The sequence below is a fragment of the Tupaia chinensis genome, unplaced genomic scaffold (genome assembly GCF_000334495.1).
Source record: "Tupaia chinensis unplaced genomic scaffold, TupChi_1.0 Scaffold000198_1, whole genome shotgun sequence".
NCBI classification, from domain to species: domain Eukaryota; kingdom Metazoa; phylum Chordata; class Mammalia; order Scandentia; family Tupaiidae; genus Tupaia; species Tupaia belangeri.
Genome location: NW_006159673.1, coordinates 2,586,736 through 2,602,967, shown reverse-complemented (window position 1 = coordinate 2,602,967; position 16,232 = coordinate 2,586,736). Strand labels below are relative to the sequence as shown.

Sequence of the window (16,232 nt, the reverse complement as noted above, 5' to 3'; positions counted from 1 at the left end):
GGGCCAAGGCGGTGCGCAGCAGGAGCTGGGACGGTGGGCCCGCTGACCGATTTGACCCCCGTCCTCTAAGAAGTCTATTGTGAAGACACGCCGGAAGCATCTTGGCTCTGCTGTTGGGACAGTCGTCACTTGGGACTCGTATGTAGAAAGCTATTCCAAGCCAAGACCTAAGCGTTCCTGAACGCAGCTTCTACCTCTGGGCACTGTCCACAGTCACGTGTGGTCTGGGCAGTAACGGGGCGGCTCGGGGAGGACAGGGCAGGACGGAAATGACACATTGCCTTTCCCTGAGAATAACACAGACTGTGGAACCGTCCTCGATAATAAATACTTATTCATTAGAGCATTTAAACAAATATGAAAGACATTAACTCATACAAACACAGAAAATAATTTGGTACATTCTATCAAGTCCGTGAGCTTGCAAAGCAAGCCAGCTGGCTGGCGGCCAGTGGCTGGGGACGGCTACCCAGTCAGTGTCCCAGACATGCGGGTGGACGACTGGGTGCCTGTGGGCTTGGTTGGGGCCTTGGAGGTGCTGTTTAAGATCTTGACTGCTGTTTGCACCCAGCCGGCCTCCGGGTCAGCGCAGATTTGCAGGCCACGTCTGGTAATGAAGCTGTGATGCGAGAGAGAGCAACACCGTTAGCCACGTCTGTGGGCGTCAGGGTCAGACCCGACGTGAAGACGTCCTTCCTCCTGCCACCTCTCCTCTGCGGATAAAATGCACCTCCTTGTCCCCACAGTCCCAGACACCTTTCCCCACGAGTCACGAAGCCGGACACGGGATGGATCTGGTGCACCTACTCTATTTCCTCTTCCTTCCCACGCCTGGACCCATCTTGGTTTTGGGGACAAAGGTAATTTCTTTATTGTAATTTCTTAGCACAAAGCTTGCAAGTAAGTGCCGGGAAGAGCTGCTGCTTCTAAAAATGCCACCCTGGGAAGACACGGGGCTGCGAGGCCGTTTCCGACTCAGCCCCTGAGCGTGTCGGAGTCAGAGGTCGGCTCTCTGCCTAGCTCCAGCTGGAGCGCCCACACCGGGTGGCCAGGTGACAGCCCCTGATCCAGCCACACTCCCTAAGCTTCCTCAGAGCTGCCACAGCATTCACTTGGCTTCCAGACTCTTCTGCTGAGCTGAGTCAGAAAGGAAGACGGAGTCTGTCCCTGCCCACCAAGCGTTGCAGTGACCACGCCCCGGCAGAGCTGTGGAGGCATGTTGACATGGAGACAGGGGGCCCTGCGTGAGTGGGGTGCCCCTCCACCCGACCTGTTCGTCCTGAGGAGGGCAGCATTTCTCTCTGCACCCGCAGCCCAGCCCAGCTCGGGGCCACACTCACATGACGGCGCGCATGGAGCCCTCCCTGATGGTGTATGTCTTGATTCTATTCACTGGCAGTCGCTTGGTTGTTAGACTCACACAGATGCTTTTTTCTGGGACTTCATTGCCCACACCTGGAAAAAACAGACGAAAGTAAAACTACAGGTCAGTTATCAGGTTCCGGGGAACAGTCAGTGTTAAACAGCGGGATGCTGTAGAGGTAGGAAGCCATCTGAGCCTTCCGAGGAGAACTGATTCACTCTGGCATTGTCGGTCTCTTCCACAGCTTAGATTATCAGTCAGTGTTTGACTAATGAAAAACGAAGTCGCTAGCACGTTCCAGGAATGTCACAGCAAGAGACAATATCAAGGTGTTTTCCATCTCTGGGTTTACATCCATCCGGAGACAGGACGGCAGGCAGGTGCCCGGTGACGCAGGTTCACGCATTCATACAGCCGCTAATTATCGAATGCCGTTGTGTCCCCAAGTGTTTAAGATGCCAATTAAGACAGATGTCCCTGCGTTCACGGAGCACACCTTCCAGCGAGGGAGGCTGGCAGGAGCTCGGGAAGGCGCCCTGAGCTGGGAGACAGCTGGCTTTGACTGAATAAAGGTCTTTCTCTCTTAAATAGGGAAACGTAAAATATGTAAAGGAAGAAGTTCCTACAATATCCATTTTTACATTCTATAAAAATGCCCCAAGGGGAATTAAATTAGATTTAGAGAACCATCTTACATCACAAAAGAGAAAAAAAATTGAGAAAGCTAATAATCTAAAGGATTGGTCAAAACCTTACAAAAGTTTCCAAGTATTGGGAACCAGCAGTTAGCGTAATGGCTATGTCGCTGGACTCCCACGTAGTCGACCGCGATTCGTGTCCCAGACCCGGTGGCTTAAAACTCACGCCAGGCGCGTGTGCATGCGTGCCCAAGATCCCGAGAGGAGAATGGAGGAGGAGGGATTGTGGCGTGACCGTCCCCCCTGGGGGGTGATTTCTCGCTTTCTGTCTCTATGTCTCTCTCTGTCTGTCTGGCGAGCGCACATGCCCTATAACAAAAAACCTCTCAAAAAAAATAAATAATAAATAAAGTTTCCAAGTATTGATTTGCTCCTCAGCTGTTGAGACTCTGTGCTTCAAGAGAAATCGGCAGCTAATCATCACTGATGGGGCCAGCAGGTGGCGTGGTGGTTAAGGTGCTGGACTCCCACCAACCGCAGTTTGAGTCCTGGACCTGGTGGCTTACAAACGCCTGCTTGGACGGTTGTGTGTGTGAGCCAGAAATCCCAGGAGGAGGATGAAGGAGATGGGATTACAGCATGGCCATCCTCCCGGGAGTGATTTCTCACCATCCCTCTCTCTGTCTCCCACTATCTCTGTCCAGCAAGCACACACACTCTGGCAAAAACCTTAAAAAAACGAAAGTGGCCACTGACAGTGACCAGGTCAGCTCTGCAGAGCTGCCGCTATTAGGAGGCATTTCCACGCATGAAGTGAAGCCCGAGGTGCCCGACTGCTTTTCTCCAATGCAGCTCCTCACCGCTCTGAGGGCCGGCCTTTCCCCTCAGTCTTGGAGAAGTCACTGTCCATGCTGAGCCTTGTCTGAACCCGCTGAGAGGAAAATCTGGGTGGTTTTCTTCTGTTTCGCTCACTACGCACAAAGCTGTTTTTTCTCTGTGAAACAGCTAACACGGACTGCCAAGGCCCAGAGAAGCCTGTCATTCTCTCAAACTCTCAGCCATGGCTGCGTGTCTGAGTTACCCATGAAAATTCCCTCTCAGTGTGCAGTTGGGTGAGAGCAGAGTCTTGCCCCATTTTTGTACATAAGAAGCTGCACGCTGCGAGGACCTTCCGAGCTCCTTCAAGCAGGAAACAAGGGAATTCGAGACGTGCGTGTGCGGTTCTCCTCGGCCTGTAAGGGGTCCATCTCTTCCCCGCCCGGGCCTGGTTCTCCCCCACAACCACAAGGCCACACGCAGCCTAGCACGGTTAGCGTTACTACTGCCCCTCAGCATGTTCTGTTGTGCCCACAGTGTCGAGGAGATCCAGACTGGCCACCTTTGTTCACGGCCGCCTGGGAATCCACCATCAGGTTTCCATACGCTAATCTAGATAAGGCTACAGATCGGGACAGAGACTAGGGTACAGAGACGTCCACAGGGTCACTCTGCCAGTAGGAAAAGGGAGCCTTTAAGAAATGTTGAACCTTGGGACCAGCAGATGGCATGATGGCTATGTTGCTAGACTCCCACGTAGTCGACTGCGGTTCAAGTCCAGGACCCTGTGGCTTAAACTCACGCCAGGTGCGTGTGTGTACGTGCCCAAGATCCCGAGAGGAGAATGGAGGAGAAGGGATTGCGGCGTGGCCATCCCCCTGGGGGGTGATTTCTCGCTTTCTGTCTCTCTGCCTCTCTGTCTTTCTGGCGAGTGCAGGTGCCCTATAGCGAAAACCTCTAAAAAAGAAAAAGAAAGGAAGGAAGGAAGGAAGGAAGGAAGGAAGGAAGAAAGGAAAGAGAGAGAGAGAGAGAAAGAAGGAAGGACAAAGAAGGAAAGAAAGCAATGTTGAGCAGGCAGGCTCAGTGTGCCTGACTCTGAGCTGAGAACGCCGTGTGAGTGGGTATGAGGTGCTCCTCCGCTGTTAGCATTTACTGTCTCACACATTCTAGAAGTGGCTCACGGATGCCAACACCCACAGCCGGAATGAGACCCCACCTCGTTCTTGAAGGTGCTATTGATCTCCTGCATGTGAAGAGCTGAGCTTCCGGGCATTTCGGGTTGATTTATTGAATAGAAAACAGCGATTTGCTTCTGAGCATACATGCCAGAGCTCGCCTCCACAGTGTGGCTGGACTCCCACGGCCTCTGAGCATTTGCCATGACTGACACTAACGGGGCAAAGGCTGCACATACATTTATAATCACCACCACCATCCTGTCACTAACCTTAGCCCACTTCGATTTCTATGGACATCTAATGTGCTTAAGTAATAATAAGATTTAATTTTCATTTCAAATGAGCATGTCTGTTATTGTGTTTAGCTTATAAAGATCAGTAAGTACAGGCCCAGAGTGATTTAAAAATTTACCCCAAATCATCAATTAGGGAGAGTAGGAGTCCGCGTGCCCTCCGAGGTCTCTGTCTTAGGAGTGTACAGAGACCCCCCAGTCAGAATCGTCGTTCCTACCTACACGGGTTAGGTTGGACTTACCTTGGGAAAGCAGCGAGCTCCCATGAAGACTGAGTCAGGCCCAGCGAGGGTGCCCACCTGCCCGCAGTCCTACCCCTCATCTCTCGAGATCCCAGACTCACCTTCCACGAGTGAGGTGGCGAGACAGCAGACGCCAAGGAGGGCCAGGATGAGAGGTCTCATGGCTGTGGTCCCGCTGGGCTGTGAGGAGGAGTGAGGACTGTGCCTCTCTGGAGCCTCTTTTATCCCTCCTGGGTCAGCGCACTTCCTGTGTGACAGGGGCTTTCAGGGTGGGCGTGGAATCTCGGAAACTTCGCTATGCTAATGGGTTTTGTTCTTTTTTCAGAAGTTCCTTTGCCCATTCATATTAGCCCCACACCTTGTGGCCCTTTCCCCTCTGCTGTGGTTTTCGTGTCACTGAAACAAGTGTAGACATAAAAGAAAACGTGGTCGCCTCCTCTCTGGCTGCAGCTGAGTTCAGACCTTCCACTGCAGATGGCCCAGGGCCCTCGGCGTCATGGCCCCGTACAGGGCAGAGAACAGGAAACAGGGTGGGGTGGCCACTGTGGTCCAGGCCACTACCTCCCGTGACACCCAGGGTGACACGAGGCCTCCCCAGTGCTGTCCAACTCCCCGAGAGGAGACGGGGGCCGCTCTCCCGTGAGTTGCTCATCCCTTTGTCCCCCTTTCTTCCCCTCCACACGCCGTCTTCTTCACCCCACCATCCCCAGTATTCAGGAAACGATGAAAGCATGTTCTGAGCGTGGGCTTGCTTCACTCAGCTTACATACATTTTGAAGAGCTGTCCTTCACCAGCTTTATTTTAGGGGAGAAAAAGGGAGAACCAGCAGGTGGCATAGTGGCTAAGGCACTGGACTCCCACACAGTCAATCATGGTTCAAGTCCCGGAAACAGTGGTAAGCTTTCTTACTTTCTCTCTCTCTCTGGTGAGTGCATGTGCCCCATAGCAAATTCAATTAATAATAATAATAAATAAATAAATATTTTTAAAGGAGTTCTCTATAATCTAACCCTTCTGACGGTTTTCATTTTTAATGTTTTTCTGGCAAGTCTTTACTGTTATACATATGTTCGTGTAAGTATGACCAGTATAAGTATTATTTGAACATCAGTTTAAATATCTTTCTATGCTTCTTCAGTCTTCGTGTTTCTACTTTGAGTAAATGCGTGCACCTTAAACCATTGCCTTATAACATACTGGCCTATAGACCATACCTGTAGATGTCAATTTTCATTAACATACACTGCATTGTTTCCCTTTAGTGGCTAGGGAGTACAATCACGGGGTGAAGCCATATCGTCATTCTTATTTTTATTTTTTTTGAGAGGTTTGTGCTATAAGGCACGTGTGCTCGCCAGACAGACAGAGAGAGAGGGAAAAGAAGTGAGAAATCACCCCCCCCAGGGGGGATGGCCACACCGCAATCCCTTCTCCTCCATTCTCCTCTCGGGATCTTGGGCACGCACGCACACACACCCGGCATGAGTTTAAGCCACCGGGTCCGGAATTTGAACCGCGGCCAGCTACATGGGAGTTCAGTGACATAGCCATAACGCCACCTGCTGGTCCCCACACGACCATCTTGCTAACTCTTCTTACATATTACAATCTGGGATCTCTCAAGAGATGAGGGGTAGGACTGTGGGCAGGTGGGCACCCTCGCTGGGCCTAACTCAGTCTTCATGGGAGCTCGCTGCTTTCCCAAGGTAAGTCCAATCTAACCCGTGTAGGTAGGAACGACAATTCTGAGTAGGGGGGTCTCTGTACACCCCTAAGACAGAGACCTCGGAGGGCATGCGGACTCCTACTCTCCCTAATTACAATCTAGTCTTTCCACCCCAGCTGTAGTTTCGGTTTGTAGCACCCGGCAGGGTTTACTAGTCGCACTACAACCTCTCTGACACTCAGAGTTTTATAGTTGCTTGTTCTATGTAGGTATCTACAAAATACATATATCAATGATACGTGGAAAGGTTTTGTCATGGTTATTAGGAATAAAAACACTCCCATGTTTCCTTAAAAATTACAGGCTAACGTCTAAGAGATTTTTCACCAATGGCATTTAATTTTTTAACGATTATTTAAGACCTTTATTAACAGGTGCTTGCAGTTTGTTGACTTTTTTGAAAAAAAAAAAATCAAGTTGTAAACTTTTATTACAAATTAAAAAGAAACTTCTTAAAAATCTCAACTTGACCATACATGAAACAATTTAAAAACCTTTAAAGGTGTATTGAGAAAAATCAGGCTTTTTTAAAAAACACGTTTGTCCTTACCAAAAAAGAGACAACTTTAGGTAAAAATAGTAAAAATCCCGTGCTGCATAGATAATGCGGATAGTTCCAGTCATCTGGTCAACAGCAAAAAGCAAGCACGTAAGGGCTTCAGCTCCGATCTTCTGTTCATTTCTGACTGCGGGAATTTCACGTTCACTTCTTGTAGGGTGACTACACCGGATGATGGTAGAGATGGTAAACCGGCATTTACCCAGCGCCCCCTGCTCAGCCTCCAGAGCGGATATATTCTCAGCTGGTGGATCGGCTGCTTTTGTCTCTGCCATCCTGTGGTTTAGGGGTCTCTGGGCATCTGCGTCGGTAATTGAAGTTGCATCAGTACCGACGTTGTGTTGGCTGCTGACCTCGGGTCTCATCTTCTTGATTTTCCTTATCCTCTTCATTGCCGTCCTCTCTGGTCTGTCTTTGGCCAGGAGGGCCCCTGCGAAACTGTGGTCTATAACCCCGATACATATTCAGCCTCCCTGGTCTACGTTGTCCTGCTGCACCCTGGTTACCAGCACCCTCCATCACTTCTCCCTGCACGGGGTTGGAATACTGCGGCCGCTGCCCACAGGGTCTCCGCATGTAGTAAGGGGGGAACCTTCACCTGCAGTAGGGCCGGTTGTTGGGCCTGGCCTTCGGGAGCGCTCTCCGGTCCCTCGTTGTTTTCCCCACTCTCACTATTCTGGTCATTTGGCTGCTAATTGCGTGGAGGACCCCTGCGACGTGGATAGCGTCTATAATGGTTACAGTCTGCTGCATGTTTACTGCCTTGAACTGGAACTCCACCGGGGCCTGCGACACCTGCTGCCTCCGCACCCTTTTCTCCTTCAACGACATCCAATCCCACCGGCTCTCCATCTCCTGCACTGCGAAGGTGCTTCCTGGGGTCATTCTTTATGGCAGTCTGGTGTACAGAAACGTCTTCCTCGGTGTCATTCCTGTGGATGAAACCATGAACACTTACATTGAACCATTTCACTGTTCCCAAAACTTTGTTGCGGACCTTCTTGTCCCCACCAGCAGGCACCACCGACGCGAGGCCACCCAGGCCACCGCTCCCTGTGCCACTGCCCGTGGTGCCGGGCTTGGTCTCGGCAGCGGTGAGGGCAGGGGCAGCGGGCAGCTGCTCATGGTTACAGTGCTGGTGACTGGGGCTGGCTGCGGCAGCTGCGTCTCCTCCGGGGTGTGATGATAACTAAGCCAGCGATGGCGGTGGGGTTGCTCAGGGCTCTTCTTGGCATTTAATTTTTTAGCCAGACTTTATTCTGAACCACAGGACGTCTCTGACTCACCTGCATGTCGCTACCTCACTCTGAACCTCAGGGTATCTCTAACTTACCCGCACATTGCTACACCATTGGGCCTCGCGCTTGGAGGACAGCTTTCCTTCAAACCGCTTCTCCTGTTGCTTCTTGACTGGCGGCCATGTATTCTCTTCCATCCAGTTCCCAAACACAGACTCGTTGCTGTGCAGCCATCTGTAGCTGTCAAGCAAGCTGCCATAGGTGCACCTTTGAAGGCGCTCTTCAGGATGCCTCTTCTCTTTCACACTGCTCAAGCTAGGCCATCGGCATCCCGTGTTGGAGCTATCGTGGTAGACCAGCCCGTCTTGCAGTCTAGGGCCCACTCCCTCTCCAACATATTCTCCACAGCATTGCCAGGGAAATTATCCTAAGCCTTAATCTAATCATGCTGTTTCCCTACTGAGAACCTCTTTGCCTACAGAATTCTCTCTCTCTCTCTCTGTGTCTCTCTGTGTGTGTGTGTGTGTGTATACACACATATATATTCTCTAGATAAAATTAAGAGATGCCATTCTTTATGTTCCCCCAAAACTTTATCATCACTACTCTTTTATCACTAATCCCATTGCATTCTCCTATTCAGTTACATTGCCCCATGTCTCACCAATGGTGGGCTCCTTGAGGTGAGGCAATTGCTTTAGCAATTAGCAGAAAGTCTAGAATGTACTATTCACTCAAATCGTTTTTTAATAAACTGATTATTTTTCAAAGACCAAAATTGCAGTGATTATGCATTAAGTAAAGGGTTATCACTGAAAACAGAAATGTATGCCCCATGTCATTGTTCTGGGCAATAATTTATTTTTGGCTGTGACCTTGAAAATAACATCATCTTCTGCACAGCAAAGGAAATAACCAACAAAGTGAAGAAAACCCTCAGAATGGAGAAAATGTTTGCAAATTATTTATCTGTCAAGAAAATAATAACGGGGACCAGCAGTTAGTATAATGGCTATGTCACTGGACTCCCACGTAGTCGACCGCAGTTCGAGTCCTGGACCCTGGGGCTTAAACTCACACTGGGCACGTGTGCATGTTTGCCCAAAATCCCAAGAGGAGAATGGAGGAGAAGGGATTGCAGCTTGGTCATCCCCTCTGAGGGTGATTTCTCATTTTCTGTCTCTCTGTCTCTCTCTGTCTCTCTGGCAAGCACACGTGCCCTATAGCAAAATCCTCTCTTAAAAAAAAAAAAGAAAGAAAGAAAGTAATAACCAAGAAATACAAGAAACTCACCAGCAATAATAATAATAATAATTCAGTTAAAAATTAGGCAAATGACCTAAAAAGACATCTCTCAAAAGAGGACATGCAAGTGAAAAATGCTCAAAATCAGCGAAATGGAACTTAAAACAGCAGCGAGTTATAACCTCACTTCTGTTAGAATGGTATTATCAGAATAAATTGGCAAGATTGCAGAGGAAAGGAAACCCTTACATACTATTGGTGGAAATGTAAATTAGTACAGCCATGATGGAAAACAGTATAAAGGTGCCTCAAAAAACTAAAAATATAATTACCATACGATGTAGCAATTAATTCCCCTTCTTGGTATATACCCAAAAGAATTGAATTCAGTATGTCAAAGAGCTGTTGCACCCCCATGCATCGCTAAGATATGGAAGCAGCCTTGGCGTGCATCATCATATGAATGGGTAAGGGGAGTGTGGTATGCATACACAATGGAATACTCTTCGACCTTAAAAAGGGGTGAAATCCTGTCATTTGAGACAGCATGAATAAACCTTGAGGATATTGTATTAAGTGAAATAACCCAGGAACACAAAGACAGATACCTCCTAATCTCGCATATGCGTGAAATCTAAAAATGTTGAACTCACAGTAGAGAGTAAAATGGTTGTTGCCAGGTGGGGTGGGGAAAGGAGTTGAGGTGATATTGGTCAAAGGACACAACATTTCAATGAGGAAGAATAATAAGTTCAAGAGATCTGTTGTGCTGATATGGAGAGACCCTGAATTCAAGAATAACTCAGGGCTGATCGCTGCCTGAAGATTCTGCCCTCTGGTAAACTTACTGCCCCTCCTCAGAGCTACAGGGTAACCTGAAACCTTGAAAAGGTTGGACTTCCTGCTTCTCTACCACCTCCATTTTAGGGCAGGTTGTGAGCCCCTTCCCCATTCCTAATATCCCAAGACTTCCCCTCCCCAACTCCCCCATAAAAGACCATGTCCAACTTCCAGTCAGGGCACCCCAGTTGGGGCCAGAGATTCAGAGTGTTAACTCCTCCATGCACTCTGATGTAATAAAGAGTTCTCCTTTCTCTCCCGCGTGCCGTTTCCGTTCCTCAGCGTCTGTTTTTTTTCTCCTGCAACAGTACCATACAGTGACTATAGTTAACTTTATACTGTATTCTTTGAAAATGTGCAGAGTTGGTATCAAACTGGTTCTTCCCACCAGGATGAAAACTATGTGAATCAATGCATAAATTCATTAGCTACATTTAGTCATTCCACAATACTTCAAAACATCATGTTGCACATGCAATTTTACTTGTCAACTTAAAAAAATAAAAGAAGTAGGCCAGCCACAGTGTCACGGTGGTAGCTTAATGCTCTGTGATGCTGAGGCCATGTGGGAAGATCCAGTTTGTGTCCTGAGGTCTCTCTGTGCTCTGTGCATGCCAGGTACACACATGTGCCCATGATTTTGGCTGGCTGGGGCTGGGGCTGGATCACAGCATGAAGACCCTGTAGAGAGTCTCTCTCTCTCTCTCTCTCCTCTATCTCTTGCTCTGTTTCTTTCTATCTCAGAAGAAATAAATTTGAAACATAAAACATAAAGCCAGAAGATTGGGCCCATGGTTCTCTGGTATTTTCAATCAAATACTCAATTTTACCAATAGCCAGATTTTTATTTAGCATGTTGAAATAAAATTTCTTAGACTCTCAGAATCACTTATTCACTCTCAGTGTGTCAAGAGATACACTGGAGACTCTGGTGTAGAAGAAGTCAGTAAAAACAAGAAAGCAGATACCTAGAGAAAAGATCTCCCTGCTGACGTGTAGGCATTGACTGACAACACCAGTTGCAAGAAATGAGTCATCATGAATTCTTTCTTCCTTGACTCCTGTTTCTTAGATGCCATACCCAATCTACCAGCCAAAACTCTTAGCTCTCTGTCATCAAAACGCAATCTAAACACTCCTCACACCCCAAACAGCTGCTGAAAGCGACATCCCCTCACCTGGATTAGCCTCTCATCTGGTCTTTCTGCTTCCAGAACATGTCCCCTTGGTCCATTACCATGCCTGCCAGGGTGGTCATTTCCACAGGTAGGCTCGTCCTGCTGCCTCTCCCCAGGCCCCCCCAGGCGCTCCATGCTATAAGTTACATCCAGTCTTTAAGTGCCTCCACACCCATGTGCCCTCCCCATTTGCCTTCTGACCCTCTGACTCCCCGGCAGCCACATGCCCTCCTCGGCATCTCTCAGACATGGTCATGCTTCTGTCTCTGAGCCTTTGCACTTCATGTACCCTCTGCCAGATGCTGTCTTCCCTCAGGCTAAAGCACGACTCACCTCTCACCTCCTTCAGTTTTTATTCCATGCCCCTTTCCCACCGTGGCTCTCCCTCACCACCCAGTTTCAGACTGCGCACACACACACACCTATACAGGTTGTCTGACCTCTTCACTGCCCCGTTCTCGTTCACAGCACGCAGCGCCTTCTAGTGAGACTACAGCTTACTCATCAATTTCTTAATTTTCTCTCCCCTTCCAGAAATGCTTTGTCTTTTTCATTGTTGTCTTCAGGGTCTAGTAAAATGCCTGGCACACAGAGCTGCTTAATTTAGGGAGCAGCAGGGAACCAGCAGTTAGCGTAATGGCTATGTTGCTGGACTCCCACATAGTCGACCGCAGTTCAAGTCCCGGACCTGGTGGCTTAAAACTCACGCCGGGCTCGTGTGCGTGCGTGCCCAAGATCCCGAGAGGAGAATGGAGGAAAAGGGATTGTGGCATGACCATCCCCCCGGGGGGTGATTTCTCACGTTCTATCTCTATGTCTCTCTCTGTCTGTCTGGCAAGCGCACTCACCCTATAGCGAAAATCTCTCAAAAAAAAAAAATTTAGGGAGCAGCAGACTGTGTAGTGGTTCAGATGCTGGACGACAAGGCCAACCATAGTTCGAGTCCCAGACTCAGCAAATTGAAACTCAAGCTAGGTGTGTGTGCAAGCATGCCCAAAATCCTGAGAGGAGAATGAAGGAGAAGGGATTGCAGCGTGGCCATCTCCTGAAAGGGATTTCTCACTTTCCCTCTGTCCCTCTCCAGAGCCAGAGAACACTCATGCCCTACAGCAAAAACCTTAAAAAAAAAAAAAAGAGCTGCTCAATTTATATATATTCATAAGTGGAAATGAATATGGGTGAATATGGGCGTGTAAGTGTGTGAGCATGTAACATGCTTAAGCACAGGCAAACATAAGCACTTACGCCTGCCAAGTCTAGTTCTGGAACTTCTTACATACGCATGACCACAGAGTGAAACAGTAAATCTGCTTTAGAAAAGCGATCTTTAGTGAGGGAAGAAGGCAGAAGCATGAGGGTAATTTTTTTTTTTTGAGGTTTTTGCCATAGGGTGCATGTATTCACCCAAGAGACAGAGAGACACTGAGAGGGAAAGTGGGAAATCAACTCCCCAGGGGGATGGCCATACCACAAGCCCTTCTCCATTGTCCTTCTGGGGTTTTGAATCCACACTCACAAGCACCTGGTATGATTTTCAAGCCACCTGGTCCAGGACTCAAACCAGGGTTGACCATGTGAGAGTCCAACACCTTAGCCACCACACCACCCACCGGCCCCTCTTTTTTGTCTTACTTTGTGGTGTGAGAATTTTGATTCATCTAAAAAAGAAACTTTGGATTTTTTTATACATAATATGTCATTCATGTAAGAATTTCTTCTGTAGAACACGTGCTTGTGTGATTTTCCAGTTAATTAGGTGGCTTGACGTTTTCTTACTGGTGTGTAAGAATCTCTATTCATCTCACCAATTCTTTTTTTTTTTTTTGAGAGAGATTTTCACTGTAGGGCGCGTGCGCTCGCCAGACAGACAGAGAGAGACATAGAGACAGAAAGCGAGAAATCACCCCCCCGGGGGATGGTCACGCCGCAATCCCTTCTCCTCCATTCTCCTCTCGGGATCTTGGGCACACACGCACACGTGCCCGGCGTGAGTGTTAAGCCACCGGGTCCGGGACACGAACCACAGTCGACTACGTGGGAGTCCAGCGACATAGCCATTATGCTAACTGCTGGTTCCCACCAATTCTTTATCATAGGGGTCACAGATATTTTCTTCTCACGTCTTTTTCAGCACCTTTATGATGTCTTGGAGGAACAAAAACAAATTAATTCTAATGTAGTCTGATTTATTACTATTTAATTTTATGGTGTTTCAGGTAGATTATGGAGGTTTATGTTTTTTATTAGGTTCAAAGTTTTTCTCCTCTTTACCCAGCTTTACTAAGGCAAAACTGACAAACACAAGTTGACAGAGTATAGCATGACGCTTTGATACGTGTAACCATGGTTACATGGTTCAGTCAAGCTAATTAACATGCCCACAACAGCTGCAAGTCCCACCACAATTAAAACTTCAGCACTATATAGGTAGATACGACGGCCCATGAGGAGTTCCAAAGGGGACAGAGGACGCGTCAGTCACTGTCACCAGGAGCTGCAGCGCGATGCCCTCTGGGGCACATTGGAGCTCCCTGCTCGCGGGTCAGCCTGGAATGATGGCTAGGCCTTTTTATGTCATAGTAAATTCTTCCCTTCTCTGAAGTCAGAACGATATTTACTTCTCTTTTCTCTAAAAGTTTTAGTAGAAACTTTGCATTTGACAGTTCTAATTTTAAACTCTCTGATGTTCATTTCTGTATTTAGGCAAGATAGAGATCCAAAGGCTTTTTTTCTGTATGTGACCAAATATTCTAGGTCCAGATTGTGAGGAGTTCCACCTTTCCCACACACCCTGTCACGTGTCAAAGTTCCACATGTGTGGGGACCAGCAGCTAGCGTAATGGCTATGTCACTGGACTCCCATGTAGCTGACTGCAGTTCGAGTCCCAGACCTGGTGGCTTAAACTCATGCCGGGCACGTGTGCGTGCGTCCCCAAGATCCCGAGAGGAGAATGGAAGAGAAGAGATTGTGGCGTGGCCATCCCCCTGGGGGGTGATTTCTCCCTTTCTGTCTCTCTGTCTCTCTCTGTCTGACTGGCGAGCACACGTGCCCTATAGCAAAAACCTCTCCAAAAAAAATAGTTCTTACTTGACCAGTGGTAAGAGTCAAGAAACCATATACTAGGGAACAACTAAGACCCCACTAAATCTTTAAGCTAGTTCATCCATGGGAATAACCAGATAGCTCTCATTTTTAGGCTGTGAAGGTGTCCTTCCAACTGTCCTTCAATTGTACAAGGACATACATACAATCAAAGGGGTTTGTGCAAGAAGCACCATGTTCCTTGCAGACGCAGTTTAGTCACAGCTCTAGACTGCTGTTCCCCGTCTGCCTTGCATAGCTGTTTCACCATTTTTATTGATTTACTTGTTAACTTCTTTCTCTTTTTCCTCTCTGTCAGTTTTCTTCTTTTCTTCTCTACTGTCAGCTCATTTCTTTTCTCCTTTCTTGGCTTTCTTTTCTCTACTGTTGGCTCCTTTCTTTCCTTCATTTTTGGCTTCTTTCTCTCCTTCTCTGTCCTGAACACTGATATAAAATGTTTTTTTATAGCCTTTCTGGTTTTGAGCAATTTCAATGGCAAAAAATTGAATTCTGGGTAAAAGATAGTGTTTTCCTCAGTGTAACCCTGAGAACAATCTAGACATAACAAAGTACCATAGTCGAAGTCTTCTACAATCCCATCAGACTTCATGCAGAATGGCCTCCACTTCTTGTAATAGATTCCAACACGCTGCATGGCTCTCATGGCCAAGCCATCTGTGTCGGGATTGTTGCCATATGATTCTGCTGGGAGCGAAAGAGCACGTGCCATAGACACCAGCTCCCCGGAAACCAGCTCATCCATCAGTTCCACTAGTAGCCTCCATGCTGCAGCCCAGAAAGCATTCCCCAAACTTAATTCTTAATGAGCATTTCGTGGGACTAATATTGCTTAAAATCCATCTGGGAAGGGCTGGTGTAGAGTAAACCACATAGAGGGAAATAGAGAATTCATATTTCCTTGTGAACAAAATCCATGGTCTTGGAATCAAAGAAGGAAACTGCAAGACAGAACAATTTCCATGGTCTGCAGAGAGCCCAGGGTACTAGTGCATCAGGGCAATTTTCCAATAGACCCTTTCCACAAAAAACAAGGATTGTGTGCTTAGCTGGGAAGTAGGAGACGTCTGTTCAAAGTCTGCTTGTTCAGCCACAACAAGTAAATATCCTTCTCCATCCCCCTTACCCATCCTTACATCAAACACAGCAGCTTTCCTGTAACCAAAACAACACCATTTCTGTATTTAGGCAAGATAGAGATCCAAAGGCTTTTTTTCTGTATGTGACCAAATATTCTAGGTCCAGATTGTGAGGAGTTCCACCTTTCCCACACACCCTGTCACGTGTCAAAGTTCCACATGTGTGGGGACCAGCAGCTAGCGTAATGGCTATGTCACTGGACTCCCATGTAGCTGACTGCAGTTCGAGTCCCAGACCTGGTGGCTTAAACTCATGCCGGGCACGTGTGCGTGCGTCCCCAAGATCCCGAGAGGAGAATGGAAGAGAAGAGATTGTGGCGTGGCCATCCCCCTGGGGGGTGATTTCTCCCTTTCTGTCTCTCTGTCTCTCTCTGTCTGACTGGCGAGCACACGTGCCCTATAGCAAAAAAACTCTCCCAAAAAAAAAAAAAGTTCCACAGTGTGTGCACGTCAGTCTCATATTCTCTGTCCTTTCAGTGACTGGTTTGTCTATTCCTCGGTAGCATCATTCCACTTTTTTCATTTAAGAATGATTTGTTTTAATTTTATTTATTGATTTTTTAAAATTTGCTATAGAGCACATACACTCACAAGAGAGAGAGGGAGGGGACGTGAGAAAGCAAGCCACCAGGTCCAGGACTCAACCACAGTGGGCCAGTGTAGGAGTCCAGGCCTT

At 47.8% G+C, this 16,232-nt stretch overlaps 1 protein-coding gene and 2 pseudogenes across 1 annotated transcript; all 3 read right to left on the bottom strand.

The window, feature by feature from the left end:
• Positions 1 to 317: 317 nt before the first annotated feature.
• Positions 318 to 4,880, bottom strand: LOC102473093 (lymphotactin). Its single transcript, XM_006147043.3, has 3 exons — positions 4,632 to 4,880; positions 1,341 to 1,455; positions 318 to 619 (listed from the first exon to the last, which is right to left on the bottom strand). The coding sequence occupies exons 1-3, from the start codon at positions 4,690 to 4,692 to the stop codon at positions 466 to 468; spliced, it is 330 nt and encodes a 109-aa protein (XP_006147105.1). The 5' UTR covers positions 4,693 to 4,880; the 3' UTR covers positions 318 to 465.
• A 1,923-nt stretch (positions 4,881 to 6,803) lies between these two features.
• Positions 6,804 to 11,218, bottom strand: LOC102480223 (nuclease-sensitive element-binding protein 1 pseudogene; annotated as a pseudogene).
• Positions 11,219 to 14,568: 3,350 nt separating this feature from the next.
• On the bottom strand, positions 14,569 to 15,184 carry LOC114007566 (protein PBDC1-like; annotated as a pseudogene).
• Between the last annotated feature and the right edge of the window lie 1,048 nt (positions 15,185 to 16,232).